General features: G+C 38.2%; 1 protein-coding gene across 5 annotated transcripts in view; it reads left to right on the top strand.

Moving 5' to 3' along the window:
• si:ch211-141e20.2 (nectin-2) overlaps nt 1–26730 on the top strand; it is a 45985-nt gene extending 19255 nt beyond the window's left edge. For 3 of the 5 annotated variants that reach the window (XM_057336829.1, XM_057336828.1, XM_057336831.1), the window contains 6 exons: nt 9168–9273; nt 10479–10630; nt 23552–23636; nt 23749–23782; nt 23893–23946; nt 24310–26730. In XM_057336829.1, coding sequence (XP_057192812.1) covers nt 9168–9273; nt 10479–10630; nt 23552–23636; nt 23749–23782; nt 23893–23946; nt 24310–24450 — 572 coding nt within the window. In that variant the 3' untranslated portion in view covers nt 24451–26730. Of the gene's footprint in view, nt 1–9167; nt 9274–10478; nt 10631–23551; nt 23637–23748; nt 23783–23879; nt 23947–24309 lie in introns of all 5 variants that reach the window. The other 2 variants (XM_057336832.1, XM_057336830.1) reach the window with 2 other exon arrangements.
• Nucleotides 26731–27263: the final 533 nt, after the last annotated feature.

Here is a 27263-nt window from a genome sequence, read left to right as displayed (position 1 = left end):
TAGATACAGATAACATTAGTCTGCGTGGATGAACTAAGGAATCAGCAACTTTTGACCATAAAACATTTATTGTGGTTTGGTAGTCATCGTTTACAAGCATAACACTCAATTCGTGACAAGGCACGATCATGCTACACAAGCTATTGAGACCCGGCAACATTACATTTTCTCTAGTCTACCTTACGGTTATAAATTGTGAACCAGTAACGTTAGTGCGCCAATAAATAACCTGAGAACAGCCTAATTACTAATAAGCTCAAAAGTACACGACAGTAAGAAAAAAATTACATATAAGACTTTAAAATCCAGTAGCAGGAAGGCTAACGTTAGGTCTCCATCCGTTTTGCAACCCGTTGCCTCTGGCAGCTCACACCACCGAGTGTAAGTCCGTCAGAAATTTATTTGTGTTCGGGCTCGTGTCCGATCACTCGCTCTCTTTTCCTCTTTGTTTTTTTTTGCTGGCTCTGCCATGGTGTTGGTTTGGAGACTTGAACTAGATCATTTCGTCTTATTGGTAGATGTTGGCTAACTTCACCCAGGCTATGAGTGAAACATGATGTATGCCGTAAAGCAGGTGATGGGCGGGGCTTGTGAACCTACCCGCTCACCAAAGGTACAAGTGTGATTTCAGCCGATAGAGAGCTGCTAAGGTAGCAGCAGCGGTAAAATTCGTCCAGTTAAGAGTTGTCCCTACCACTAAAATAATTTTAGAGAGATTATTTTAAGGTCGAAAAACTTTCTAGTGTTGCTTTAACATTTCAAATAAGTGGAGAGACTTTGGTGTGCTTTAAGAAATACACGTCCTGAGACTTTAAAAGTCCAAAACACTGCATTCAATACGACAGTAATTCCCGCGTATGGGATCAGAATCCCGCCACAAGTATTGCAGGCATATTTAAAAATATAATAAGCGTAAATCAAAAATTAAAACCGCGAGTCAGAACATTAAACGCATTTTAAATTATATTGCACAAAATTAATACATAAAGACAAAGTTGTCCAAATTGCACACAAAATAATGTTTTCCTTGGTTGTTTTATTCATTTTTTTGTGTTCTGTGATATTTTCTGCTTATATTTTCATTTTTTCTACGCATACGTTATTTTTTCCTCGCTTGTTTTTACACGTTCTGCGCTTGCTTTTCCAAATGTTGCAGTTCGAGTTTCATGTAATTAGGGCGGGGTTTTGCGTCACCATTGGTCCACTAGTTCTAGATTGACAGCTCTTCCTCTAGCCAATCAGTCGAAGAGGGTGTTGACGTCACTTCAAACGCGACTCGCGGCATATCCTTGAATGTGGATTATAACCGTCACCTGCAAATCCTGGACAAGGTACACAGGTAATTGAACATAATTATATCGTTACTGAGTGCCAGATACACTTCTTACATCTGTTATGAGTACGCTCTGCCAGGTTTATTAAGTAATTTGTTGTCCGATTCCACCATATAGTCCGTTAAATTTACATGTGTTCTGTTAGCTGGGTTTAGTCAGCGGTTCTATAGTTTACAGTTACTCTGTTAAATTATTTAAGATTATTGGCTGTGTATTTAGAAAAAGACTGAATTGGTGTAAATGTGTGATGTTGCTAGCTCATGAGAACGCCATGCGTATCTTAACTCATTTAGACGAGCACATCATGTAACGTTAGCGTCTTTTCTCACGATTTCTCACGCTTTTCTGGGTGAAGGTAACGTTAGTTGACTACTGTTGAGAATTTCTGGCTGGTAACCGTCTATCAGTAATAAACGTTATCAAGGATAACTGCCATTTAAATACTAAATTGTATTGCAATGGTTTCATAAGTAGACCCATTTTAATTTACGTTGCAGTCTTGTGCTAAAATTGTTACAACTAAAACACATTCAAAAGATATTTATTAGTAGTTTTGCTTTGTATAATTCATGTCACTTATTTTCTCTAGGAAAGCTGTTGTTCCCCATGCAACATTTTGAGTTGCATCAGTGCTTGGCCTCTTGCATCAAGACATCCAACTGTATGGATTGCTGGACATGCTTATGGAAATGATCTCTGCAAGAGACAACACAGTAAGTTAAATTTCTTTACCAGCATTGTTTTTTGAACACGTTTGTAATTCTGTCGACTTGAATTTAGCATTTTTTTCCAGCACGATGTTGACTACATCCTCAGCCACGTTTCTCCTGAAATTAGTGAAGAGAGAGTTCCACAGCTTTGGTAAAGCGGAAGATCATAAGCTACTTCTAAATATTTCCTTCAAGAAACGTAGAGGTGGGCTTTGCATTGTATACTGCATCTAAAATTTGCTAACTCAAAGGCTATCCAAGATATGACTTTCCTCATCAGAACAGCAACTAATGGCTCCATCTAATACAAGTGCATGGCCATCAATTTAAGATAGTCAAAAACACATTTGAGCATTTATTGAGTGCAGTGGATCAGTGAATTTCATCTAAAGCGAATCTATACATTTCAGTAAAAACAAGCTGCTGACTAAAACTTGAACTCAGATCAATGTTGTTGTGTCATGACCAACAGTTTCAGAAAGCTAACAGATAAAGTTGAAACTTTTTTTACAAACATTGATTGATTAGACTTGTGTGGATAAATTGAATGGACAAACGTGAATTTTTGAACCACCAAAAAAGACAATTCTCTTGCAGATGTAATACTTTTTTTTAGTGTATTGTATTAAAGTACTCTATTAAACAAGTCTCATTACGTTCCTGTAGTGATTTTTTTAGCTTTAGCTTTTTTTTACCCTGAGAAGATGCAGAAGAAGTAGAAACTAGGTCGTCTCACCTCACTCTCTTAAGTATAGGGATGCACCGAATGTTCGGCCACCGAAAATGTTCGGCCGAAAATAGCAAAAAACGCAAGTTCGGTGTTCGGCCGAATGTGTGAAATGGCCGAATAAATTTTACCGAACATGACTCGTGATGCGATCAAGCAGCAACCAGCGCAGAGAGAGAGAGAGAGAGAGAGAGAGAGACACGCGTGCACTTTATTACTGCCGCAAACATTTTGGCAGTGCGTGTGCGTGTGCGTGTGTGTGTGTGTATGTGTGAGCGTGCGTGTGGGAAGGGTAAACCCTACGGTATGGGGACAAAATGTTTAAGCTTATAAATCGGGCTGTCACGATTATTAAATAATCGTCTCACCGCGATTGTTTGACCTCATCGCGATGGTTTTAGATCATCGCAATTATTGCACATCTCTATAGAAGACACTAGGGGGAGCTGTAGTGCATCTGCATATTGCATATTTTAGTGTATATATTGTTACTAAAGCATGGTAATACTTGTAAAATGTACCACCACAACACAATCACTTAAAAAAAAACTAAAACATATACAAATGCAGTACAATTTAATATTTAAGCAAATCTCAGTGTGAAAACCAGTCTACCAAAATTTAATTAACACACAAGTAAAATTTTATTGTAGTCTTGCAAGTGAGATAAAAACAGACTAGAAGCTTTTCTATGACTGATAGTATTTTAATGGTAGCTTCAATTCACACCTGATCAATTTACTTCATTTACAAGTATTTGGTGGTTGTATCATTGACAGGTAAAAGCCTAAACCTTAAATATATGATGACCCAATTTTTTCCGATGTATTTCCAAGAAAAAAAACATAGTCTTGTATTCAGAACAATATGGTCGTTTCAATCGCTGAATCAAAAATCTATGAGAATTAAATGTCAAAGCTCAAAAACAGACAATTAATCGTCATAATCGGCAAAGCCCTAAAACAGACAATTAATCGTCATAATCGCAATGATTTATCAGACAATTAATCGTCAATCAAATTTCATAATCGTGACAGCCCTACATACAGAATTCACTTTTTTGAAAATCTAAAAGAGCAGACAGTTGTGTGTGACTTTTAGGGTTAGGGGGTGGGTTAGGGGTAGGGAATATGATATACAGTTTGTACAGTATAAAAACCATTGTGTCTGTCCCCATAAAACATGGAAACCCAACATGCATGTGTGTGTGTTTGTGCATGTGTGTGCGTTCATGTTTTTATATCCCGGTGGGGACCTAAACCTGAATGCACACCAACACATGGGGACTCGTCTCACCATGGGGACCAAAATTGAGGTCCCCATGGGCAAAAAAGCTTATAAATTGTACAGATCAATATTTTTTAAAAATATAAAAATGCAAAAAGTTTTCTATGATCTTTAGGTTTAGGGGATAAAATATACATTTTGTACAGTATAAAAAACATTACGCCTATGGACTGTCCCCACGGAGATAATAAACCAGACATGTGCGTACGTGTGTGTGAAGCATTTTAAAGTGTCAGAGAAAGACACAGCACGGGACTTGCCGCACGGAAGTGAATTTCCGAATGAAAGCGTCTTTACCGGTCGGTAACTACTTCAGACGGAAGCGGGCTGTCTGACAGTAGCCCCGCCGCTCGCGACATCCTTTGACATCATACAGTCGTCGCGTGCACACAGTTCCCTGTACTAAACAACTTGTCAAAGTATGTTCTGTGCATCCCGGCCACGAGTGCACCTTCTGAGAGAACAGTCAACTTTCGTGGGCGGAGTTTGGAGGAGAGATGTGAACTGAAATGGTTGTCAGTCAGAATTGCTTGCATTGTTTTTGTTTTTTTTCTCAAATCATTTAGCAATGTAGCCTATAATAATCCAACAGTTTTAGTTTATTCATATTTTTAGCTCATAGGCCTAATGTGGAATGACAGTTTTTAATTAACTGTTTCGTTGTAGGGGTACAGAGTAACTTACATTACATTCTTTTAGCAGTCAGTTATAGGCCTAATTAATATAGGCTATTCATGAAGGGAGAGGGCTCAATTTTTTGTTTGAATTTACTTTGTTTTGCTCAATTTTATATTAAGTTGTATTGTATTTTATTGATAAGCAAGACAAATCGTGAAAAGCACATTTTGACTATTCAGTTTGTGCAATAGTGAAAAAAATTGCTTAATAAATAGAAGAAATGCAAAAAAAACATGTTCGGTGTTCGGTATTATTCGGCCTTCGGCCAAGTATTTCACATCATGTTCGGCTTCGGCCAAGAATTTTCGTTTCGGTGCATCCCTACTTAAGGACTTTTATATTTGCATTATATTATTTATGTTCCATTTTATTTTGCATTTTGGAGTTACTTTTGATTTAAGATAGATATCATCGCTGTCGGGTGGAAATCTCGTAAATTTTATTTTCCATTATTATTATTGGTCACTCTTTGTTTACCACTACTGTAAGGTTTTGGCATTGTTCTTTAAATAAAGCCTTCTGAAAGTGACTGCTTTTATTTTATTTTCAGGCAAACAGTGTTAATTAATACATCACTTACTATTATTTATGGAAAAATGGAGTATACAAAAATTGTACAATACAGCTTTTATTTTCTGTGTGCTAAGCATAATCACCTTTATAATTGTATTATAATGGTGTTAAATGACACAAAAAGAACACAAATTACATGAATTATAGTCTGATGCTTTAAGATTCAAGTATCAACAGGCTGCATCACAAAATTGAACACTGAGTAAATATCTCTGTATTGTGAGATTTGCTTATTGGTTGTCCTGAACTGAGCCATGTCACGATAGCATACACTCCATCCACATGAGGGACTACTCCAGTGTTTTGCTCCTCCAATGAGTCCTCAAGCGCTGTCTTGCTCCAAAAGGTCCTAGGATAAAAGAAATATGCAAGTTGAAGTATGCATCGTTCTGTGCGTTTTTAATCGTAACATGGACACCTGGTTTCAAAGCTGATTGGGGTAAGATTCTGCTTTAAACAATGTCGATCTTTTTTACACATTTTGTCTATTAAGACGGACCGTTTTAAATGTGTAAACCGTTTCCTATGTACACACAAGCGTAATCTCATGCTCTTTGATGTAATTCCTTGCATCCGAGCAAAATTCACAAAAATGTCAAAACACATCTGTACCCCGGTAACAATACGTTCAATTAGCACTTATTACTGATTTAATGCACTACTGTGAGAAAAGACGCTAACGTTACATGATGTGCTCGTCTAAATGAGTTAAGATGCGCATGGCATAATCATTCTCATGAGCTAGCAACATCAAGCATTTACACCAATACAGTCTTTATTTCTAAATACACAGCCAATAATCTTAAATAATTTAATAGAGTAACTGTAAACTATAGCACCGCTGACTAAACCCAGCTGGACACATGTAAATTTAATGGATTATTATGTTCAGTTACCTGTGTACTTTATCCGGGATTTGCAGATGACGGTTATAATCCACATTCAAGGATATGCCGCGAGTCGCGTTTGAAGTAACGTCAACACCGTCTTCGACTGATTGGCTATAGGAGGAGCTGTCAATCTAGAAAAAGTGGACCAATGGTGACGCAAAAGCCCGCCCTAATTACCATGAAACTCGAACTGCAACATTTGGAAAAGCAAGCGCAGAACGTGGAAAAACAAGTGAGGGAAAAAAATAACGTATGCGTAGAAAAAAATTAAATATAAGCAGAAAATATCACAGAACACAAAAATGAGTAAAACAACCAAGGAAAACATTATTTTGTGTGCAATTTGGACAACTTTGTCTTTATGTATTAATTTTGTGCAATATAATTTAAAATGTGTTTAAAGTTCTGACTCACGGTTTTCATTTTTTGATTTACGCTTATTATACTTGTGGCGGGATTCTGATCCCATACCCGTGGCTCATAACGATAGACGTCTTTTAAAGCGATTTGATCGGTCTGTCCAAGAAACTTAATGTTATTTACAACTTTATAAGCGGCAATCCACAGCCACAGGCAGTCGGTTTGAGCATGCGATGGGTCGCGTTCTAAAACACGTCTTCTGCCCTTGAAAGTAACTGCAGGAAGGGTCCTACACAGTACGTGAAGTGTTGTCTCAGATAAGGGAAAAACTATGTTGTTTTTATTACTGCATTCATTATGTATGATTTAAACAAAAATATTTACGAAAACAGCTGTTCATCTCCCTCCAGAACTTGCACTTCAAAGGATCTGCCCTTCTAAGTGTGTGGGGCACATGAATGCGATTGGAATTCACCCGAAGATGTGATAACAGCCATATAGCCTATATGATCACAGCGTTCACTTCCTTTCACAGACCAATTGATTCGCTTTATAATATGCCAGTTAACGCCAAGGGGCAGGGATTACTTTGTGCTGAATGTATTAGCGTCTTTAATTATTTGACTTTCACTAATTCAACCAAATCTCTTCATAAATATCTTCTTGAAAAAACAATGCCACCCACACCTTGCAAGTACTGGGGGACTGGGGGTGAGTAAAATTTCCTTTTTGGGTAAACTAACGCATTAAGGAATATAAAATACAATTAAAAAGACAAAATCCCTTTTAATTAAATATAATGAAAGGGCACAAATACTGGAAGCAGTATTTGTGTGCATGTTTTAATATATGACCTATAAGTAACAGTAATAAAAACAGTATTAGAGAAAAAAAATGCATTAAATAACAGAAATACAAAATAACAGAAGAAATGAGGATAACAAAGTGCTCGAATTGAAGGGGGATCCGGGACACCCCATAAGGCATTAGGGACCCCCATAAGAAGTAAAAAATAGACTTGGGGGGTCCCTCAGATATTTTTATTGCAGTAAAAATGATAATGACAAATATGATTAAATTCAGGCAATGGATATGGTCAATTTCGTGAATTCATTATTTACAATAATTTATATTGTTATAAGTTTTTTTATGGGCTAGTTGTCATGTCTCTTTAAATTTTAAACGCTCCGCCCCACGTTTAAAGACCGCTAAGCGGTCATGACTGCTTGATTGGCGTCACTCCGGTGAAGCTAACTTCAGCTAAAAAATGGAGAATAATAAACCTCGACTCGCAGTCGGGAAGAGGAAGCTTCTACTTTTTTGAGGGGTAATTTTCTCTCTTTATATCTTTTCACTATATTTATCAATTCCATGTCGTGGCTTTTGTATTCCTTGCGTAAATTATTATTATGCCTGGTTGTGGGGTGCTAGAGATCTCGATGAAGATGAGTGACAGCTTTTTAGTAATTATAAAGGGAGTGCTCGGTTTCTGTGCTATATATAAATTAATCCATTCAGAATTGTATAAAACTTGTTTTTCATGCTGATAAGACCAACGGCCACATACACGCTTCAAAGTTTCGGGAATTACATCGACATATAAATGCGGGATTCACTCTTGAAATAGCCATGATTGACATATTGATAGCCCTAGTTCCTGAATAAAGCAGACTTTTGGACTGAAATGGTTGAGTAGTCTGCTGACTGACAGACTCACTCATAACAGTCCCTTGCTGCCACCTACTGGACGTAACTATGTAAACCGCACTGAAATCGTTGAAAAATCCCCAGAACACTAACACAAAGACTGACAGCCGGACTTGTCACAATTTATATTTCTAATATCTAATAAACGTATTTTGTTGTATTTAAACAAGTCTTTTGGAACAAACATTATTATCACAAAGTGTCAATCATCCAGTTGTTTTTAGGGAAAATAGTAAATACTACATTGGTAAATAATTCTAGAATTATTCTGTTGGACGTACACTACTGTTCAAAAGTCATTTCTGTTCACCAAGCCTGCATTTAATTGATCCAAAATACAGTAAAAGAAGCCTGTTCTTTTATGTAAGCTTGTTTTTAATAAATAGTATATAGTTATGCATATTATGGTCAAATATATTGTGTATTTTGTATAAATTGTATATTGTTAGACTAACCCCCACCTCCACCAAAAAAAAGTTTTATGGGGGGACCCCAATAACACTTGATTCAATTTGAGCACTGCCCGCATCCTATTTATACTTTTGGAATCTGGCCCTCAAAGAAAAGTAGTTGAAGACCCCTGCTGTAAACCATATTCCCAGTCAATGCAGTTGTGTTGTAAAGACATTCTGGACCTTACCATATTCGTGGCGAGACCCACCAGAGAACTTTCTAGCAGCGTAACTTTGTGATTCACATATTTGTCATGGCCATGTTACAATTGAATGCTATGGCAACGATTGGTCTGCACAGCACCGCATGAAGTTGAACACAATAGGAAGCAGGTGAGAATTGATATAAGATTTAAAATACCAACACAGGGTAAATTATTTGCTGTTATAATTTTTGCTGGATAATAACTAAATATAAACTATGAAATGTCATAATTTTATTCTCTTAGATCCTCCAGAATCAGTGATGATCATTCCTGACAGTACACGAAGTGCTAAAGAATTTAGGTGTGTTGTTGATAGTAACCCAAGCCCAACAAACTACACATGGACTAGGTAATGGATTTATGTTTTCATAATTCTGTAGTTGCTGGGCATTGCCTTAACATTTGAAAAGCACCACAATATTTAAATTATTTAGAGAAAATCCATTCAAATGTTGCAGTACTTGGTCAGAATCCCTGTCCTGGTCTGAATTATTGGCACCCAGAGTAAAGGGCTCAGCATACTACATTCGAAATTGAAAAACGACCACCTGTGACCTGATTTCGAACAAAATCTGGTCCAAACGACAATTCGTTTCACTAGTTCGCAGCAGCAAATCAAACAGAACTCTCCGGGAAAGTTTGTGTTGGCCGGTAAACACCCTCGAGCCACCATTGGTCCATGGCCATTACGTAATAGGTGGGTGTGTTGTTTGTGTGGCCACGTGCGCAGAGGCTATTTGGATACGTCATGTAAACCCCGCCTCCAGAAACAAAGGGGTGTTGGATTGTTCGAAAACACTATACCGTCTCTCAACGTTTTCGAGCTTCGTTTTACCCCCAAACGCAGAACGAAAGCGCAATTCGCATGGACCATGCCGAGCCCTTAACTATGAACAAAGACAGCTGTGGAAATAAATATACACTGGGGGCGGGGAATTGATTGTCTTTTGGTATCTGTTTATTTGTTGGTATTTGATACAATTTGTACATGTTCAAGAACTTCTGTAGAAGAATAGATCCACAAGACCACAATATTAAAAATCTAGCAGTACATTTAAACTTGGCCTTAAACTTAAAAAAGTACAGATTTATTTCACAGCCATCTTTGGTAATATTGACTTGAAGTTCCAATAATCAGACATTTGGTTTTCTGTGAAAAATGGTCCTGATGAATCATGCTGTTTTGTTTCAATACATTAAAGTATTGCTAAATTATAGCCCCATATCAGTTTATGGTCAGCATTGTTAACCTTGCATCATTGTAACTTCTGAACTGAGGTAAAAAATTAAAATTCTGTTTGGTCAGTAATACAAGGCTCATTGCAGTGATCATTAGTAAGGTGATAGTAAATATTTTTTCCCGTTCTATTTATGTGCAATATCTCGCCCAACTGAGTTGTAGTGCATTACTGTACGCAGAAATTGAGGAATGGATTTTTTTTATGGTACATTTTAATCATTTTCCACCTTTTGTATTTTGACATTGCATACGTTCATTCATTTTGCATGAGATCACGTTGACTGTTGTCTCAAAAAGCATCTCTCTTTGAACAGGAAAAATGAAAATACTTCTCAGACTATTCAGTCTGACGGAAACCAACTTCCTGTTCCAAAACTCTCCCCTGACTTTAATGGGTTGTACATCTGTAAAGCTTCAAACCAGTATGGAAGCGCTTTGGGTTCTCTGTATTTGCATGTTCACACTGGTGAGTTTAATTTGTTTGTATATTTTTACATTTATGCATTTGGCTTACGCTTATGGTGCATTTTATTAGTATGTGTGTTGAGGAAAGATATCAGCAATGATCTTAAGCCAGGTGCCCAATGTGCCATTTTGTTTGTTGTTGTCATTCATGTCAGACCCTATGAAAGTACAGAAGACTTAAAAAAACAAATACACGCAAGAGGAATCATGCGGTTTTCTGTCATAGGTTAGAGAGAAGGAGAAGCCACACTGCAGGAATGCATCTCAAAACTTCTGACATCACATATAATCCCCAATAGGGATGGGCGATATGGCGTTAAAACTCTCTCACGATAATTCCTGGTATTTGTTGCGATAACGATAAAAAATACGATTGTGAGCGACCGTAATTTTAGCCGCTTAGAGGCTAAGTAGAGGGATTTGAGAGCTGACGCGTTTCATAGTCAAAAACATTATGAGGTTTATTGCAGGTGGATGTTTGGTACAAGATGATGATGAAGACATATAAAACTGTAAAAAAAAATAGAATAACTACCCATAAACTATACTATAACTTAAATGTAATTTCACGGTACGTTGTTACTGTATTGACCGTACTACTGTGACTATGTCACGGTCAACAGAAAGTGAGCGTCCCATCTACTCACCCCCTACACCATTTATAACCAACATTAATCCTTATTTGACGTATTAATCCTCCTTTATCCTGTATAGTTTCCATAATCTTGCCCAATATCCATGAACTCCTTGGTGCAGAATTATCCACTAAAAGCACAATATCTCCCACTTGAAAATTGCGTTTCTTAACTAGCCACTTCTGGCGTTCTTGCAGTTGAAGTACATACTCTTTAGTCCATCTTTTCCAAAATAAATCCGCCATATATTGTACCTGTCGCCATCGTCGACGTGAATACAAATCATCCTTCTCGAAAAGTCCGGGTGGCAGAGATGGTTGTGTTTTCAACAAAAGAAGATGGTTAGGAGTAAGAGCTTCCAAGTCATTAACATCCATTGATGCTCTGGATATAGGTCGATTATTAAGGATTGATTCCACTTCACACAAAAGCGTGAAGAGACCTTCCTCATCCAAGCTTTGTCCTCAAAGAATAGAATTCAGAATCTTCCTCACTGATCTGATAAGTCGTTCCCAAAATCCTCCAAAATGCAAACCAGCTGGGGGATTGAAATTCCACTTTATTCCCTTTTGAAGCAGAAAAGAATTGATCTGGCTATGATTCCAATTTTTTATAGCTTCCTGCATCTCTCGTTGAGCTCCAATAAAGTTTGTTCTGTAATCGGATCGGATTTCAACTACTTGTCCTCGGCGTGCCACAAATCTTCTCAACGCATGAATAAAAGAGTCTGTATCCAATGAAGCAGCCATCTCCAGATGAACAGCTCTTACAGTCAGACATGTAAAGATCACTCCATAACGCTTGATAACACTCCTTCCTCGGTTTATTTCAAAAGGACCAATGCAGTCCACTCCCACATGAGTGAATGGTGGTTTGTCAGGTGTGATCCTTTCTCGAGGCAAGTCTGCCATTTGCTGATGGCCTATAGTTCCATGCAGTCTCTTACAAACTACACATCTGGATAGACTCCTCCTTATATAACATTACTAGCTCCAGGGATCCAATATCTCTGTCGTAGATTAGCCAGCATGTAATTCCGTCCACAATGTCCAATATCATGATGAATCTGTCGCAGGATTAAATCTAAAACATGTAGATCTTTAGCCAATATAACCGGATGCTTGACCTCTTCAGGCATCATAGCTTTGTCCAGACGTCCACCTACTCTGATAATACCTGACTGAAGCACGGGGTTTAGTCGGAAAAGTTCACTGCTCCTTTTTACGAATCCATTTGTCCTTAAATTTTTCAATTCGTCAGAGTATCTCTTTCCTTGGCAAAGACGAATAATTTTCATTTCGGCATTTTCCAATTCCTCAGAAGACAACAACTTGGAAGACATTTTAGTTCTTACATTGTACATCTCCTCGTTAACAATAGCCTCTAGTTGCAACTTTTCCATGTTAGAATGCATAGTTGTTAGTCTTTTCCTTTCCTTGCTGAGATCAATAAGAATATTTCTTAGTCGCAGAATCCAAGATATTCCCTTTTTTAATCGAATCCATGAAGAATAATGCTTGAAGAATGGTGTGAAATCATACTCTTGATGAGCCTGTACAACATTCACCAGAACACTCTTCTTCATGGATTCGATTAAAAAAGGGAATATCTTGGATTCTGCGACTAAGAAATATTCTTATTGATCACATGAAGACAACAAACTTCCTGCATCATGCTTCCTGCTGCTGACCAACTTTATGGAGATGCGGATTTCATTTTCCAACAGGACTTGGCACCTGCACACAGTGCCAAAGCTACCAGTACCTGGTTTAAGGACCATGGTATCCCTGTTCTTAATTGGCCAGCAAACTCGCCTGACCTTAACCCCATAGAAAATCTATGGGGTATTGTGAAGAGGAAGATGCGATATGCCAGACCCAACAATGCAGAAGAGCTGAAGGCCACTATCAGAGCAACCTGGGCTCTCATAACACCTGAGCAGTGCCACAGACTGATCGACTCCATGCCACGCCGCATTGCTGCAGTAATTCAGGCAAAAGGAGCCCCAACTAAGTATTGAGTGCTGTACATGCTCATACTTTTCATGTTCATACTTTTCAGTTGGCCAAGATTTCTAAAAATCCTTTCTTTGTATTGGTCTTAAGTAATATTCTAATTTTCTGAGATACTGAATTTGGGATTTTCATTAGTTGTCAGTTATAATCATCAAATTAAAAGAAATAAACATTTGAAATATATCAGTCTGTGTGTAATGAATGAATATAATATACAAGTTTCACTTTTTGAATGGAATTAGTGAAATAAATCAACTTTTTGATGATATTCTAATTATATGACCAGCACCTGTATATTCTATTGTTGGGTGGAAACGATCGATCGCATCATGCTGTGAATCACTCTCTCTTGAACTGTGTGAACCTTCTCTTCTCACAGCAACATACACTGAATCTGTCTATGACTCGGCTACAGTGCAAAACAGTATGCAAACGGTGGCGAGGAACCCAAAACTCTAATCGAGAAAAAAAACCTCAGGAGAACCCAGGCCCAACCAGGGGATTCCAGTTCCCCTCTGGCAAAAGCTGCTGCCTCTGCACAAGCTCCAGAGAACTTGCACAACAAGGCTAAATAAAATAAATAAACTTAATAATAAAATAAATTTAGTTTAAGATTATCATTAATAATCTAATAACATTTGAAGTTTTGTGGTGAAGACATGTCAAGAGACCGCGTCCTTCTTTATCCAGCTCTATCATCTCAGCTCTTGTCAGGTCCCCACTTCCCATTCTCCGCTCTACCATCAGGTCAGGCCATGAACTGCATCCTGCTCGCTGTGGTAACCTTGGAACAATGAGACAAGACTGGCTGAGAGTAGAGTACTGTTCTGTACTCTTTGATGCAACAAGTACATCAGTTGTGTTTTTGGTTCCGGTTGATCTAACTAATGCAGCCTAAACCCTCGAAGATTTATATTATGGAAGAGTAGTGTATGCAAGATTAAAAAGATGCGTCTTTAGTCTAGATTTAAACTGACAGAGTGTGTCTGCCTCCCGGACAGTGCAGGGAAGACTATTCCAAAGTTTAGGCGCTAGATAGGAAAAGGATCTACCACCTGCACTTGATTTTGAAATTCTAGGTATTACCAACTGACAGGACGCCTGAGAGCGTAATGCACGTGAAGGACTGTAATACAAAAGGAGTTCATTCAAGTACTGAGGAGCTAAACCATGTAAGGCTTTATAGGTAATAAGCAAGATTTTAAAGTTAACGCGATGCTTTATAGGTAACCAGTGCAAGGTTGACAGAACCGGGCTAATATGTTCATACTTTTTTGTACGTGTAAGAACTCGAGCTGCCGCGTTTTGGACCAATTGGAGTTTTTGTAATAAGCCTGCAGGGCAACCACCTAACAGTGCATTACAGTAATCTAGTCTTGATGTCATGAATGCATGAATTAACTTCTCTGCATCTGAGATTGACAGCATATGACGTAGTTTAGATATATTCTTAAGATGGAAAAACGCAATTTTACAGGTGTTGGCGACGTGGCTCTCAAATGACAGATTACTATCGAATAGAACGCCAAGATTCTTTGCTGACGACGAGGGTTTTATGGAACATCCGTCAATAGTTAAACAGTATTCTTGGTTGTTACTTATAGCAGTTTTCGGTCCAATAAGTAACACTTCCGTTTTGTCCGAGTTCAGTAATAAAAAGTTGTTACTCATCCAGTTTTTTATATCGACTATGCATTCCATTATTCGATGGAACTGCTGTGTTTCATGAGGCTTCGAGGAAATATAAAGTTGAGTATCATCAGCATAACAGTGAAAGCTAACTCCGTGTCGCTTTATTATATCTCCTAGAGGTAGCATGTATAATGCGAAGAGCAGAGGCCCTAAGACTGAGCCCTGTGGTACACCGTACTGGACTTGCGATTTGCGTGACACCTCATTGTTTATTGCTACAAATTGAAAACGGTCGGATAAATAAGATTTAAACCATTTCAAAGCTATTCCCTTAATGCCGACATAATTTTCGAGTCTATGTAGGAGTGTGCTGTGGTCAATGGTATCGAATGCAGCACTAAGGTCTAGCAGCACCAATAACGAGATACAACCTCGGTCAGACGCCAATAGCAGATCATTTGTAACTCTGATCAAAGCAGTCTCTGTACTGTGACATGCTCTAAATCCAGACTGGAATTCTTCATTGATGTCATTCCTTTGGAGGAAGGAGCATAATTGAGTTGAAACTACTTTTTCCAGAACTTTAGATATGAAAGGTAGATTCGATATAGGCCTGTAGTTCCTTAGTTCTCTAGGGTCGAGTTGGGGTTTTTTGACAAGGGGCCTTATAACAGCCACCTTATATGCTTTAGGCACATGTCCTAATGTCAGAGATGAGTTAATAATACCAAGAAGAGGATCTATAATTTCTGGGAGCATCTCTTTCAGTAGATTTGTAGGTATAGGGTCTAGTATGCATGTTGTTGATTTAGATGATCTAATAATTTTAGACAGCTCATCTTGATCTACGGTATAAAATAATTGCATTTTCTCCTTAAGGGCGCTGTAGTTAGTTTGTTCAGCGGGTTTCACTTCTGATTGCATTGTTATAATTTTTTCTCTAATATCTTGGATTTTATATGTGAAGTAGTTCATAAATTCATCACTGCTATGCTGATATACAGGATCAGAAGTCACTGACGATTTATTTTTTGTTAATTTAGCCACCGTGTTAAATAAAAACCTAGGGTTGTGCTGGTTTTCTTCTATTAGTGATGAAAAGTAGGCGGATCTAGAAGTTATTAGGGCTTTCCTGTATTTTCGAATACTATCCTTCCATGCTGTACGAAATACCTCTAATTTAGTTTTCTTAAAGTTGCGCTCCATTTTTCGGGCCGCTTTCTTTAGAGCCTGAGTGTGTTCATTATACCACGGTGTGGGGCTGCCATTTTTAATCTTCTTTAAACGTAGTGGAGCAACTTTGTCTAGCGTTACCGAGAAGGTGGAATTAAAATTTTCAGTGGTAATGTCAAGATCTTCAACGTTATTTCTCATGATTTGAGACAATTCGGGCAGATTATCGAGAAACGCATCTTTGGTAGTTGAAGTTATTGTTCTACCATATTTGTAACAATGAGTTTTATTTGCAGCCGTAGGCCAGTGAAGCAAACATAATACCAGATAATGATCCGAAATGTCTTCACTCTGCTGAAGGATTTTAACGTCGTCCACATTTATACCGTAAGACAGTATTAAATCTAAAGTATGATTACGAAGGTGAGTGGGTCCTGACACATGTTGACTAATGCCCATGGAGTTAAGAGTGTCTTTGAAAGCCATTCCTAAGGCATCTGTAACGTTATCTACGTGGATGTTAAAGTCACCAACGACAAGGAGTCTATCTGCGGCCAGTACTAGTTCTGATAAGAACCCACCAAATTCTTTAATAAAATCTGTGTGGTGCCCTGGAGGCCTATATACAATAGCTAGAATCAATTTAAAAAGTGTTTTATCTTTAGTATTAGGTGTTGAAACATGAAGAACCATGACTTCAAAAGAATTATATTTAGAGTTCGACTTCTGGGAAATGCTAAGAGAGTTATTGTAAAGTGCTGCGACACCTCCCCCTCTGCCTTTTAGACGAGGCTCGTGTTTATAATAATAATCTTGGGGGACAGATTCATTTAAAGCAATATAATCATCTGGTTTTAGCCATGTTTCTGTCAAACAGAGCATGTCTATTTTATGATCTGTTATCATATCGTTAACAAAAAGTGCTTTATTAGAGAGAGATCTAATATTTAGCAATCCGAGTCGTAACAGTTGATTATCTGTATTTTGTTCATGTTTAGTTTGTTTAACGTTTATTAAATTACTTTCAAGAGGTTTACGCATTATTTTATGTTTGCTAATCCGGGGGACAGACACAGTCTCTATTTTGTGATGTTTGGGAGAACGGATTACTACATGTTGTACATTTTGTGTATTCTGCGAGTGAGACGGCAAGCAGACAGTTGGTTAAGCCATACTGTCTGCTCCCTGACCTGGGCCCCAGCGAGTCAAGTTTTAGCATTAGCATTAAGACTTTTTGCCATATTTCTAGACAGGATGGAAGTCCCAGCCCAGGAGGGATGGAGACCATCTCGTTTCAACAGGTCAGGTCTGCCCTCAAAACTCTTCCAGTTATTTATAAAAACTATATCATTCTGCAGGCACCACTCAGACAACCAGCCATTTAGTGATGATAATCTGCTATAAATCTCATCACCACGATAAGCATGAGGGGGCCAAGAATATTACAGTGTCTGACATCATGCTTGCGAGCTCACACACCTCTTTAATGTTATCTTTTGTGATCTCCGATTGACGGAGTCGAACATCATTTGTGCCGACGTGAATGACAATCTTACTGAATTTACGATTAGCCTTAGCCAGCACATTTAAATTTGACTTGATGTCAGGCGCTCTGGCTCCCGGTAAACATTTGACTATGGTGGCTGGTGCCTCTATGTTAACGTTCCGAACAATAGAATCACCGATAACTAGGGCACTTTCAGCAGGTTTCTCAGTCGGTGCGTCACTGAGCGGGGCAAACCTGTTCGAGACTGTAATCGGAACGGTCGAGTGATGTTTTGTCCTGCGACTACGCCGTCTCACAGTCACGAAGTTTCCCAGCTGCGGAGGATTTTCAACCGGAACCGAGCTGTGTGCGCTAATGTTGCTCGCATCCAAAGTGTTTTCTATCGTCGTTAAACTCTTACTATCCTCAGATAAAGATTGGATGCGAGACTCTAATTCTAAGATCTTCTCTGTCAGCCTAACTATTTCCCTGCATTTATCGCATATAAAGCCCTCGCAGCTGACAGAGAAGGCTAAGCTAAACATATGACATGAGGTGCAAGTAACAATAATAGGAATAGAAGCCATAACTCACCGGATTTGAAGTGCAATTCCAACTTACCAAGGTTGCTCGATGGATCGTAGTATACTCGCTTAAAAAGAGAAACAGTTAGCACACAAGACAAACCAGAGGCAAGATGATATTCCACAGTGTGAACAGAAAGCAGGCTAACACGCTATTGCTATGCTAACGGCGTTAAGTTAACTATCACTTTTGGTTTAGACTCTTCCAAGTAAATAACAGGAACAGGGTTATTGAGATATCAGGATAAGTTAGCAACGACAATAATAATTAACGAAAGTAAAATACACTAATATTAGAGCGAAGTGATAAGAGCACGGATACAAACAAGCTGCCGGCAGCGATGCACGAAACAGGAAGCAGGAAGCAGGAACAGGAAAACCCATTCATGCCCTCTTCACATCGTATTTATGTTCAGACAAGTGTTGGTGCTTTCGTTTTGCTACAATTTTATTACTACTGTATGCCCAGTAATGCTGTTCTCGTTTACATATTTGGTGTCTCTGTTGTAGCAGACAAACTGTGCACAGATTAACTATGTTCTTGTGTCCAAACAATCTCTTTTGAAAAAAAACTGTTGAATTAGGTATGTTTTGATGCTGGTTTGCTAGTTTGTGCTGGTTTAAGATGGTCATTTTTTTTTTGGTGTTCAAAATCGAGACACTGTGTTTCTCATTCGCTTTATGTGACCCTTCTTTCGTGGGTACTTTCACTTATAGAAAGCAGTGTGAATGGTTTGTAGATACGTGACCAGTTTGTCCTGTGTACTTTTGCATATAGAAAACGTAACGCCTTTGTTAGGAGTTTGTTCGCTTATAGAAGACAATGTGTTTGGTGCTAAAAACGAGACACAGCGTTTCTCATTCGCTTTGTGACCCTTTTTTCTTGTTTTGTCGTTGGAAGCACAGGCTCACAGCACTGGCTGCGTTTTCTGCTAAAAAGTGGGCAGAGACTAGCAGCTCATTTGCACTTAAAGAGACACGCACCAAAACAACGCGTTTCTCATCAAATGCAAAACTGGGCAATTAGGGCATGGTATAATAAAAGATCTGTGGTGCTGAAACTTCCCAGACACATTCTGTGTACCCTTAAGATTTATTTTACATTTGTGTAAAAGTAGACAAAAATCTCTCCTTTAATGTAAAAGTAATGCGCTGCACTTAGTGCCTTTGATGTGTCTGTTCTAATAATGGTCAAAATGCATCTGCCATTCACTGATCAAAAACCTTTTAACACTATTTTAACTTGATTAAGGTAAAATATTACTTAAATTTTTTTACAGCGGTGTCATTAATAATTATAAGTTGTTTCAAATAATTATTATAACTAGTTCCACAGAAATGTTACTCAATTTCTGTCTCCAAAGTTTTACTTGAATTGTTATTTTTTTAGTTGGCCCAAATTTGACTCACACATTAAAAAGTATGTTTGCTCAACTAGTTTTATAGTTCATTCAACTAAAATGTTTTAATCTGCATTTTTTTTAACTACAGCAAATTCAGTTAATGTTTTAGTTTAAATAACATAAAAAACATAGAATTAATGCTGAGATTTATAATTTGGTTATCATAACTTTACATCACATAAAAAAGAAGACAAATGAACACATAATCTCCTTTATTTTGCATAATCTGCATTTAGTCAAGTATAGGCAGTAGTAGTGTAACGGTTCTCGGTAAATAATTGAACCGCACGGTTCTCCACCAACGGTTCGGCACACGGTCCAACGCGCTTGGACCGCGGCTCATCTTAAATCTGACGACGCATTTATAATATGTGACCCTGGACAACAAAACCAGTCTTATGGGTCAATTTTTCGAAATTGAGATTGTTACATAATCTGAAAGCTGAATAAATAAACTTTCTATAGATATATGAGTTGTTAGAATAGGACAATATCTGGCTGAGATACAACCGTTTAAAACTTAGGAATCTGAGGGTGCAGAAAAATCAAAATATTGAGAAAATTGCCTTTGAAGTTGTTCATCAGGGGCACTGTGGCAGACCATCCACTCACAAAAATAAAGTTTTTATATATTTAAGGTAGGAAATTTACAAAATATCTTCATGGAACAAGATCTTTACTTAATATCCTAATGATTTTTGGCATAAAAGAAAAATCGATAATCTTGACCCACACAATGTATTTTTGTCTTTTACTAAAAATGTTCCCGTGCTACTTAAGACTGGTTTTGTGATCCAGGGTCACATATGGTTCGTTAAAAATTATAATGCATAAAACAGACTGACAAAGTTCAGCTAATGTATGTTTGTCGATGGATACACATTTAATACCTACAACAAATCAAATAATGTAGACAAATTTCAATAGGATTGACGTATGCTGTAATATGACCAGTCATTACCCAGGTGTTGTGAGCACGCGAGTGCAGGTGAGACCCGAACAGCACATTTTGCTATTTAAACTAAACTCATTCAAGCCTTGTCAATTTAAACATTTAAGTGCAAGATGATGCACAAGAAAACTCGCTTGCGCGCTGTGAGAAGATCCGAAGCGCACATAAGGAAAGTCTCAGACATGGCGCAAATGTTGAGTTGTCTTTGAAGTGCTTAAACGGACAAATTCACACATGAAGTAGGTCAACATGCCCCTTTTGTCGAGTATCTTAACAAACATAGTAGGTTATGTCTTAAGTGAACGGACGAAAAACAACGCATGTGTACAGTATCAGTGTACTGGATCCGTTTCATTCCTCTTAAAGCGACAGCAGCATATTCCTGCTGTCTGTTAAAAGTCAAGGAAATCACTCACTGCTTGTGACTCAATAGCTTCTGTAACTTCAATTATGATTCGTCTTTATTTAATTTGTACATATGCAATGTTATGTTTTATTTTATTACTTTAATCCATTTCTACCTTAAAAGGTATATATACAGTATCTTATTTCATTTTCTGCTTTGCTCTGTTGTTTTATTGGTGCTGTTACTTGTAGCTTGATTATTTGTTCTTATTTTTATTTGTCAGTAGTCCCTTTTCCCTGAACATAGCACAAATCGAACCGAACCGAAACCGTGATCGTAAAACCGTGACACAGACCGAACCGTGAGTAATTTGAACCGTTACACCCCTAATAGGCAGAGACATTGTACAGTAGATGAAACTGAACAGTCACGTGCCAGAAGTAGTGCCTCAACGAACCATTTGTCAACCTGTTGCAGAAAGAAAATAACAATTTAGCTCACAATGCTTTTAAAATAATTTAAAATATTTGTTTATTGTTGCAACCAATTATTTTACTCCACATTGTAACATACACCAGAGTGAAATAATCGTCCGACCCTAAACATGACTCACCCCTTCCCGAAGCGCCATTTGGAACTAGCCTATCCCTTTCAAAAGGCATGATTTTATCATAGATGGGTGTTATTACGTTTGTACACACAAAACGCATTCAACACGCTTGCGTTCCAACAATGCATTTACTGTGTTTAACAAATCATGTTTGATAGATTTCAGTAAGTTGTTTTAAAATTAAGCGTCAGAATTAGCATACATAGCATGAGAGAAAGACAGTATTCACTTCATGCCATCACTTCGGACACACGAAAATATATAATAAACTATTACACAACACGCCAAAATTAAGCCTAAAACACACTGCAATAATACAACTTTTAAAATGACATGTTTTATGAATTAAACAAGGTGAAAGACTATGTACCTTTGACTTGTTTGAGCTCCTTCCCTCGAGATGCTTACTTCTCACTTCTAAACACAAAACATTGAATACATTGTACGTTTTTGTCGATAAATTTGGTTAAAAATGAATATTTATTTAGAGCCAGTTACCTCAGGTGAAGCTTGAAGCCTGCAACCCGAGAAAGTCACTCAGGCAGGCACGTTGCATTGAATAAAATAAACGGTCGGTAACCCAGATCTTCCGCGTATGGAATCATGGAATTTAAAATAAACTAGGGCTGTGCACGATTAACCAAAATATATATCATGTGATTTATGCACAGCTTGTGAGTGAAGTACGGTAAAATGCTGCTGCACCCGAAAGACAGTGGGTGCTCTCGTGCAGAAACTCCAAATACGCACTGCAGAAGAAGACCATAACACGCGTAGTTCTAGGAAATGCCCAAGGACATGTTTTTTATCACTGTTCCTCAAGCCTCCTCAGGTATTTTCATGATAATAAAGTATATTTATAATGATCATGTTAGACGGGTGTTGCTTTTTTAAATGCACGTTATAAGCGACTCAAACTCGGACTGCTTTTAGATCGAGCAGCATTTCCTACTGATCCCAGAGCCGTCACGGACAAGCTACGCATAAAAAAAGTATCGACGCCTTGCATAATCGAGGCAGCTCGATTTCAGCATGATTTATTGGTAAACGCGATTAATTGTGCACGCCTATTTAAAACATTAGTGATGCTCTTATGCATTTATTACCAAAATTAGGGCATCCTATATTCAGGTTACATTTATAAAATCTTAAAAATAATGGTTATATTAAATTGTTGTGGGAACCACTTCTCTTTCGCTTCCGTAATGCTGTATTATCATATATTGGCTGGATTTGGGTTTATTAGTCTGTTCAACTTTAGCCACTCTCTCTGAATGTTGACTGAATTAGAAAGTCTTCAATTAATGTTTTTTTTAAATAATTTTGCAGGCTTAATATAACACGTTGTATATTATATTAACCCCCCCCAAAGTCCAAAATTAACTTCCAAGTTAGCCATGAGAATTTTGTAAAAGGCTGTGCTGTTTCATATTAAACGGAGTTAAAACTGCATTAAGCTACAAGAGAAAAACACAATTCCCAAGGGGGCTTTGTGTCAATGCACTCTGAGACCGAATTGCTCATGCATAAACAAACAATTTGGATACACTCCTAAGCGCCAAAGTAGCATACACACATACATGACAAAATGCCGGGTTTGCAAGTAATCACATAAACAGGGTTGGTTTTGTTTTGAGTGAATGTACACAGCTGAGAAAGAAAAGCGTGTGTAACGGTGTATTAAATCTGTATGGGTCGTAGTCTTAAAGTGACAGCAGCCCTGTTGTCTCTCATTGATGATAATCAAATGACAAAGGAAAATAAATCCCTTCTGTAAAAGGTTTTGATAAAGTTTTTATAAAAAATATTGATAATTCTGAAAATTCACATCATCATGAAAAAATATCACCCACCAGTTATCATGTTAAATAATCGTGATTTCAATATAAAAAACATGATTATTTTTACCATAATCAAGCAGCCAGTTTGCACCCGACAGCATCAGTATGAACATCATTACAAAATATTAAGATGTATTTTTTTGACAGCCCTGTAAATCCATTTAGTTTGTTTTAAGTAACTGCAAAAGTTACTGTAGAAATGTGATATCTGAAAGCTTACTCTTTTTTTCTGCCCTGTCTCCTAGAATCCAGCAGTGTCTGTTGGGGTCTGTTTGGGTTTATCATCTGCTGTGCTGTTCCTTGCATTGTGGTTTGTGCATTGAGGTTGTGGTGAGTTTGTCTACTGGATTTCACACAGTGTAAAATCCAAGTTTAAAGCCTTTTTAAATTTTTATATTTCTCATATTTCTTATTTTGTTTATTTTATGTATTTTTACTACAGGAAAGAAAAGCATAGTTCCCAAAGTGGACAGCAGGTGTGTTTTATACCAGATTTTATTAAACCTTTTACATTTTAGATGTTTATTTTTAATTTTTTCATATGGTATACATTTGCACAATCGTCATCTGTAGGTTACTTCTGTAGAAACTGAGGAACTTTGAAGAAAACAGGAGACGCCTTCCGATTCTGAGTAACCAGGTTATGATCAGCCAAGTTCCAGCAGCTCATTTAAATTTCAGTTGTGAGAAAGGTTGAAAATAAAAAAGAAGAATTAAAAATGGAAGAAGGGAGCATGAAAATTTTTGAAAAAATGGAAAAACTGTATCGACATTAACAAATGTTTAAAAATACTAGTCTGCTCATTTTTTATTTATGTTAGCTAACACAAGAACTAATATTAATAAATAAAACCTTATTGTAATGTTTTACTATTTTACCTATATACAGTAATTATTTAAATCCTTGGAGCTCCAGACACTGTTAGCTTTTATATGTGTACTATAGTTCCTTCATGTACGTTGATTGCTGTTAAGCAACTGACTTGCTCATTCTACTTTATAGGTGACTGTATGTCTGTTAATTAAGGGTCCAAATAAAGATTTGGTTGGTGGATTCTGCAAATCAAGGAAGGGTCTCCTGAGAAAGAGACACTACGTCATGGTGTTGGCACTATGGAGACCCCTCCTGCTGAACAGGAGGTAAATCTTAAGAGCCAGGACTGGATACAATGCAGCCTCTCTTGCTCCAACAAATCATGCGGCAGAGGGAGGAAGTTATGTGGAAATTATAACCGGCTGACCGTTCGCAATGGGTAGCTTTAAGCCGCAAGTATAGTTCGGCCGTCCGCTTCCCCGCGCCACCCTTATGACGTTATTCCCATGACGCATACAACAGCGCATGCACGGGAAATGTGCACTAGTCCACTAGGGGTCAATACATACGCAGAAAGTGTGCCGTGTACCGTTGTTGAAGAAGAATGAAACAAAACCAACACGCTGAAACCAAGAACAGTAAGCTAAGAACCATATCCTTCTCCATACTGTTTGGTTGTTGTTGTTCTTGTTGTCGTACTGTTTGCTCGGATTGTTCGCAATGGCGAATGACTTCCTCTGCAAACATGGAGACCCTAAGGGGTGCCTTCCCATAGGATCGCCATCAACATGTATGTGGCTAACATATACATTAAAAGGTGGTGGCTGACTCTGCTGAGAGGTGCTCTTGAAGGAACATCAGCACTGTACCAACAGGGCAGTGGACCGTTCAAGTGACGTTGTTCACCCTACATGTAGGCCTCAGCTGTATGGCATCATGCAAAAATTGAGACCCTAAGGGGTGCCTTCCCAGAGGATGTCCATTAACATGTATGTGGCTAATATATACAGTAAAAGGTGGGGGCTAACTATGCTGAGAGGTGCTCTTGAAGGAACATCAGCACTGTACCAACAGGGCAGTGGACTGTTCAAGTGACGTTGGTCACACTGCAACACAAAGAACTGCCATTTTAGGGCATACCGTTTTTTTTGTGGAGGGAGCTCTGGAGGCAAAACTACAGTACCTCAATTGAGAGATTGGAATCTATGTACTATATCTAAAGTTTCCAAATCTCCAGCCGGAATTAAAAGATCAATGTAGCAAGGTTCAAATGAAGATGAAGGAAAGGAGGCGGGAACCGGCGAACATTCAAAAACTTTAATCAAAATAAACAAACAATAACACGGAAGTAAAAGGGCCGACAGCCACCTCATGGTAGACTGCCAGCCACACAAACATAGATAAAACTTAACATGTCCGGGCCCGGTCCTCTCTCATCTGTAGTCCTGTCGCTCGTCCTCTTATGCTACTGATCTCCTCCGTGAGACATGCGGGACCGGTGTGCGCACAGCTGATTCCCACTATCACCCACTATCAAGCCTCGTTGCTTCACGGCTCTCATCCCGCCTTCCTCGTTACAATCAACTCCTACACACAAGACAAAGACTTTCACATCATTACTATGGTTTCCAGACATATGGAGCTGGAGGAGTGAGGGTAATCCAGAGAGGACAGTGGGTTGACCAAAATGAAGAACTCAATAACTGTATGCTTTGCCCGAAATCAAACCTGAAAAACTTCCTATTCTGGCAAGAATGTCTGTGATTAAATCTAGATTAAGCCAGGACTAGGCCCTAGTTAAAGCCCCACTAATTCAGAAAATGCACTTTTAAATGTTGTGTTAACATATCTGTGTGTCAGGAGTGTGTGTACAGAACCACCCTGGAATGATAACAATCCACCCATTAATTTTATTAAAATCCCCAGTAAACCTCTACTGTCCTCTTGTACGAGCTGTTGGCATTCTCTAAGTAACTTGACGTTAACATTGATTGAGTGTTTTCATGCCGGACTACTTACAGTGAACTACAAGAATGTTTTGTTGTTGGATGCGAGACTGAACATAAGTCTTCATTTACTCCTGACATCTGAGCCTCTGAAGATGCTGTGGATTAGTTTTATTTCTCAACAGAATGTGTCGAAGACATCAGGTGAAGTCACTTTACAAGAGGATGCTTCACAAACGAATGTTAGTAAAATGCTGGATTCATAATGGGTCATGTTTTTAAACATGAGATGCGTTTCTCCTGTGTATTGTCACGTATAAAAACAATGTTCACGTTATAAAGACATAACGCGAAGTGCATTCACTCAAAGATAGCATGTTTTCAGTTACTAAACTAAACACCCTATCGGAGGGGGGGGGTTAACCATCGCTCCCAAATGGTTATCTCACTGTATGTGGAGAACGAAGCCCTCTCCCACGTTGAGAGACAGCAGATGGCCTGGATAACACCAGAGGACCTTCCAATATACAAACACGCCTTGGAAGGGTATCCTCTAAAGCAGCCACATTAAACTGTCCAACTGTATATATGTACAGTATATCTATATATACATATATACAGTCATGGCCAAAATTGTTGGCACCCCTGAAATTTTTCCAGAAAATCAAGTATTTCTCACAGAAAAGTATTTCATTAACACATGTTTTGCTATACACATGTTTATTCCCTTTGTGTGTATTGGAACAAAACAAAACAAAAAGGAGGAAAAAAGCAAATTTGACATACTGTCACACAAAACTCCAAAAATGGGCTGGACAAAATTAATGGCACCCTTTCAAAATTGTGGATAAATAAGATTGTTTCAAGCATGTGATGCTCTTTTAAACTCACCTGGGGCAAGTAACAGGTGTGGGCAATATAAAAATCACACCTGAAAGCAGATAAAAAGGAGAGAAGTTGACTTAGTGTGGCACACACAGACACACAATGCAAAGACTAAGCATGGACAACAGAAAGAGGAGAAGAGAACTGTCTGAGGACTTGAGAACCAAAATTGTGGAAAAATATCAACAATCTCAAGGTTACAAGTCCATCTCCAGAGATCTAGATGTTCCTTTGTCCACAGTGCGCAACGTTATCAAGAAGTTCGCAACCCATGGCACTGTAGCTAATCTCCCTGGACGTGGACGGAAGAGA

The sequence above is a fragment of the Triplophysa rosa genome, linkage group LG6 (genome assembly GCF_024868665.1).
Source record: "Triplophysa rosa linkage group LG6, Trosa_1v2, whole genome shotgun sequence".
NCBI classification, from domain to species: Eukaryota; Metazoa; Chordata; class Actinopteri; order Cypriniformes; family Nemacheilidae; genus Triplophysa; species Triplophysa rosa.
The sequence above is the reverse complement of the archived record's forward strand: the minus strand, read 5'-3'. Positions and strand labels throughout refer to the sequence as shown.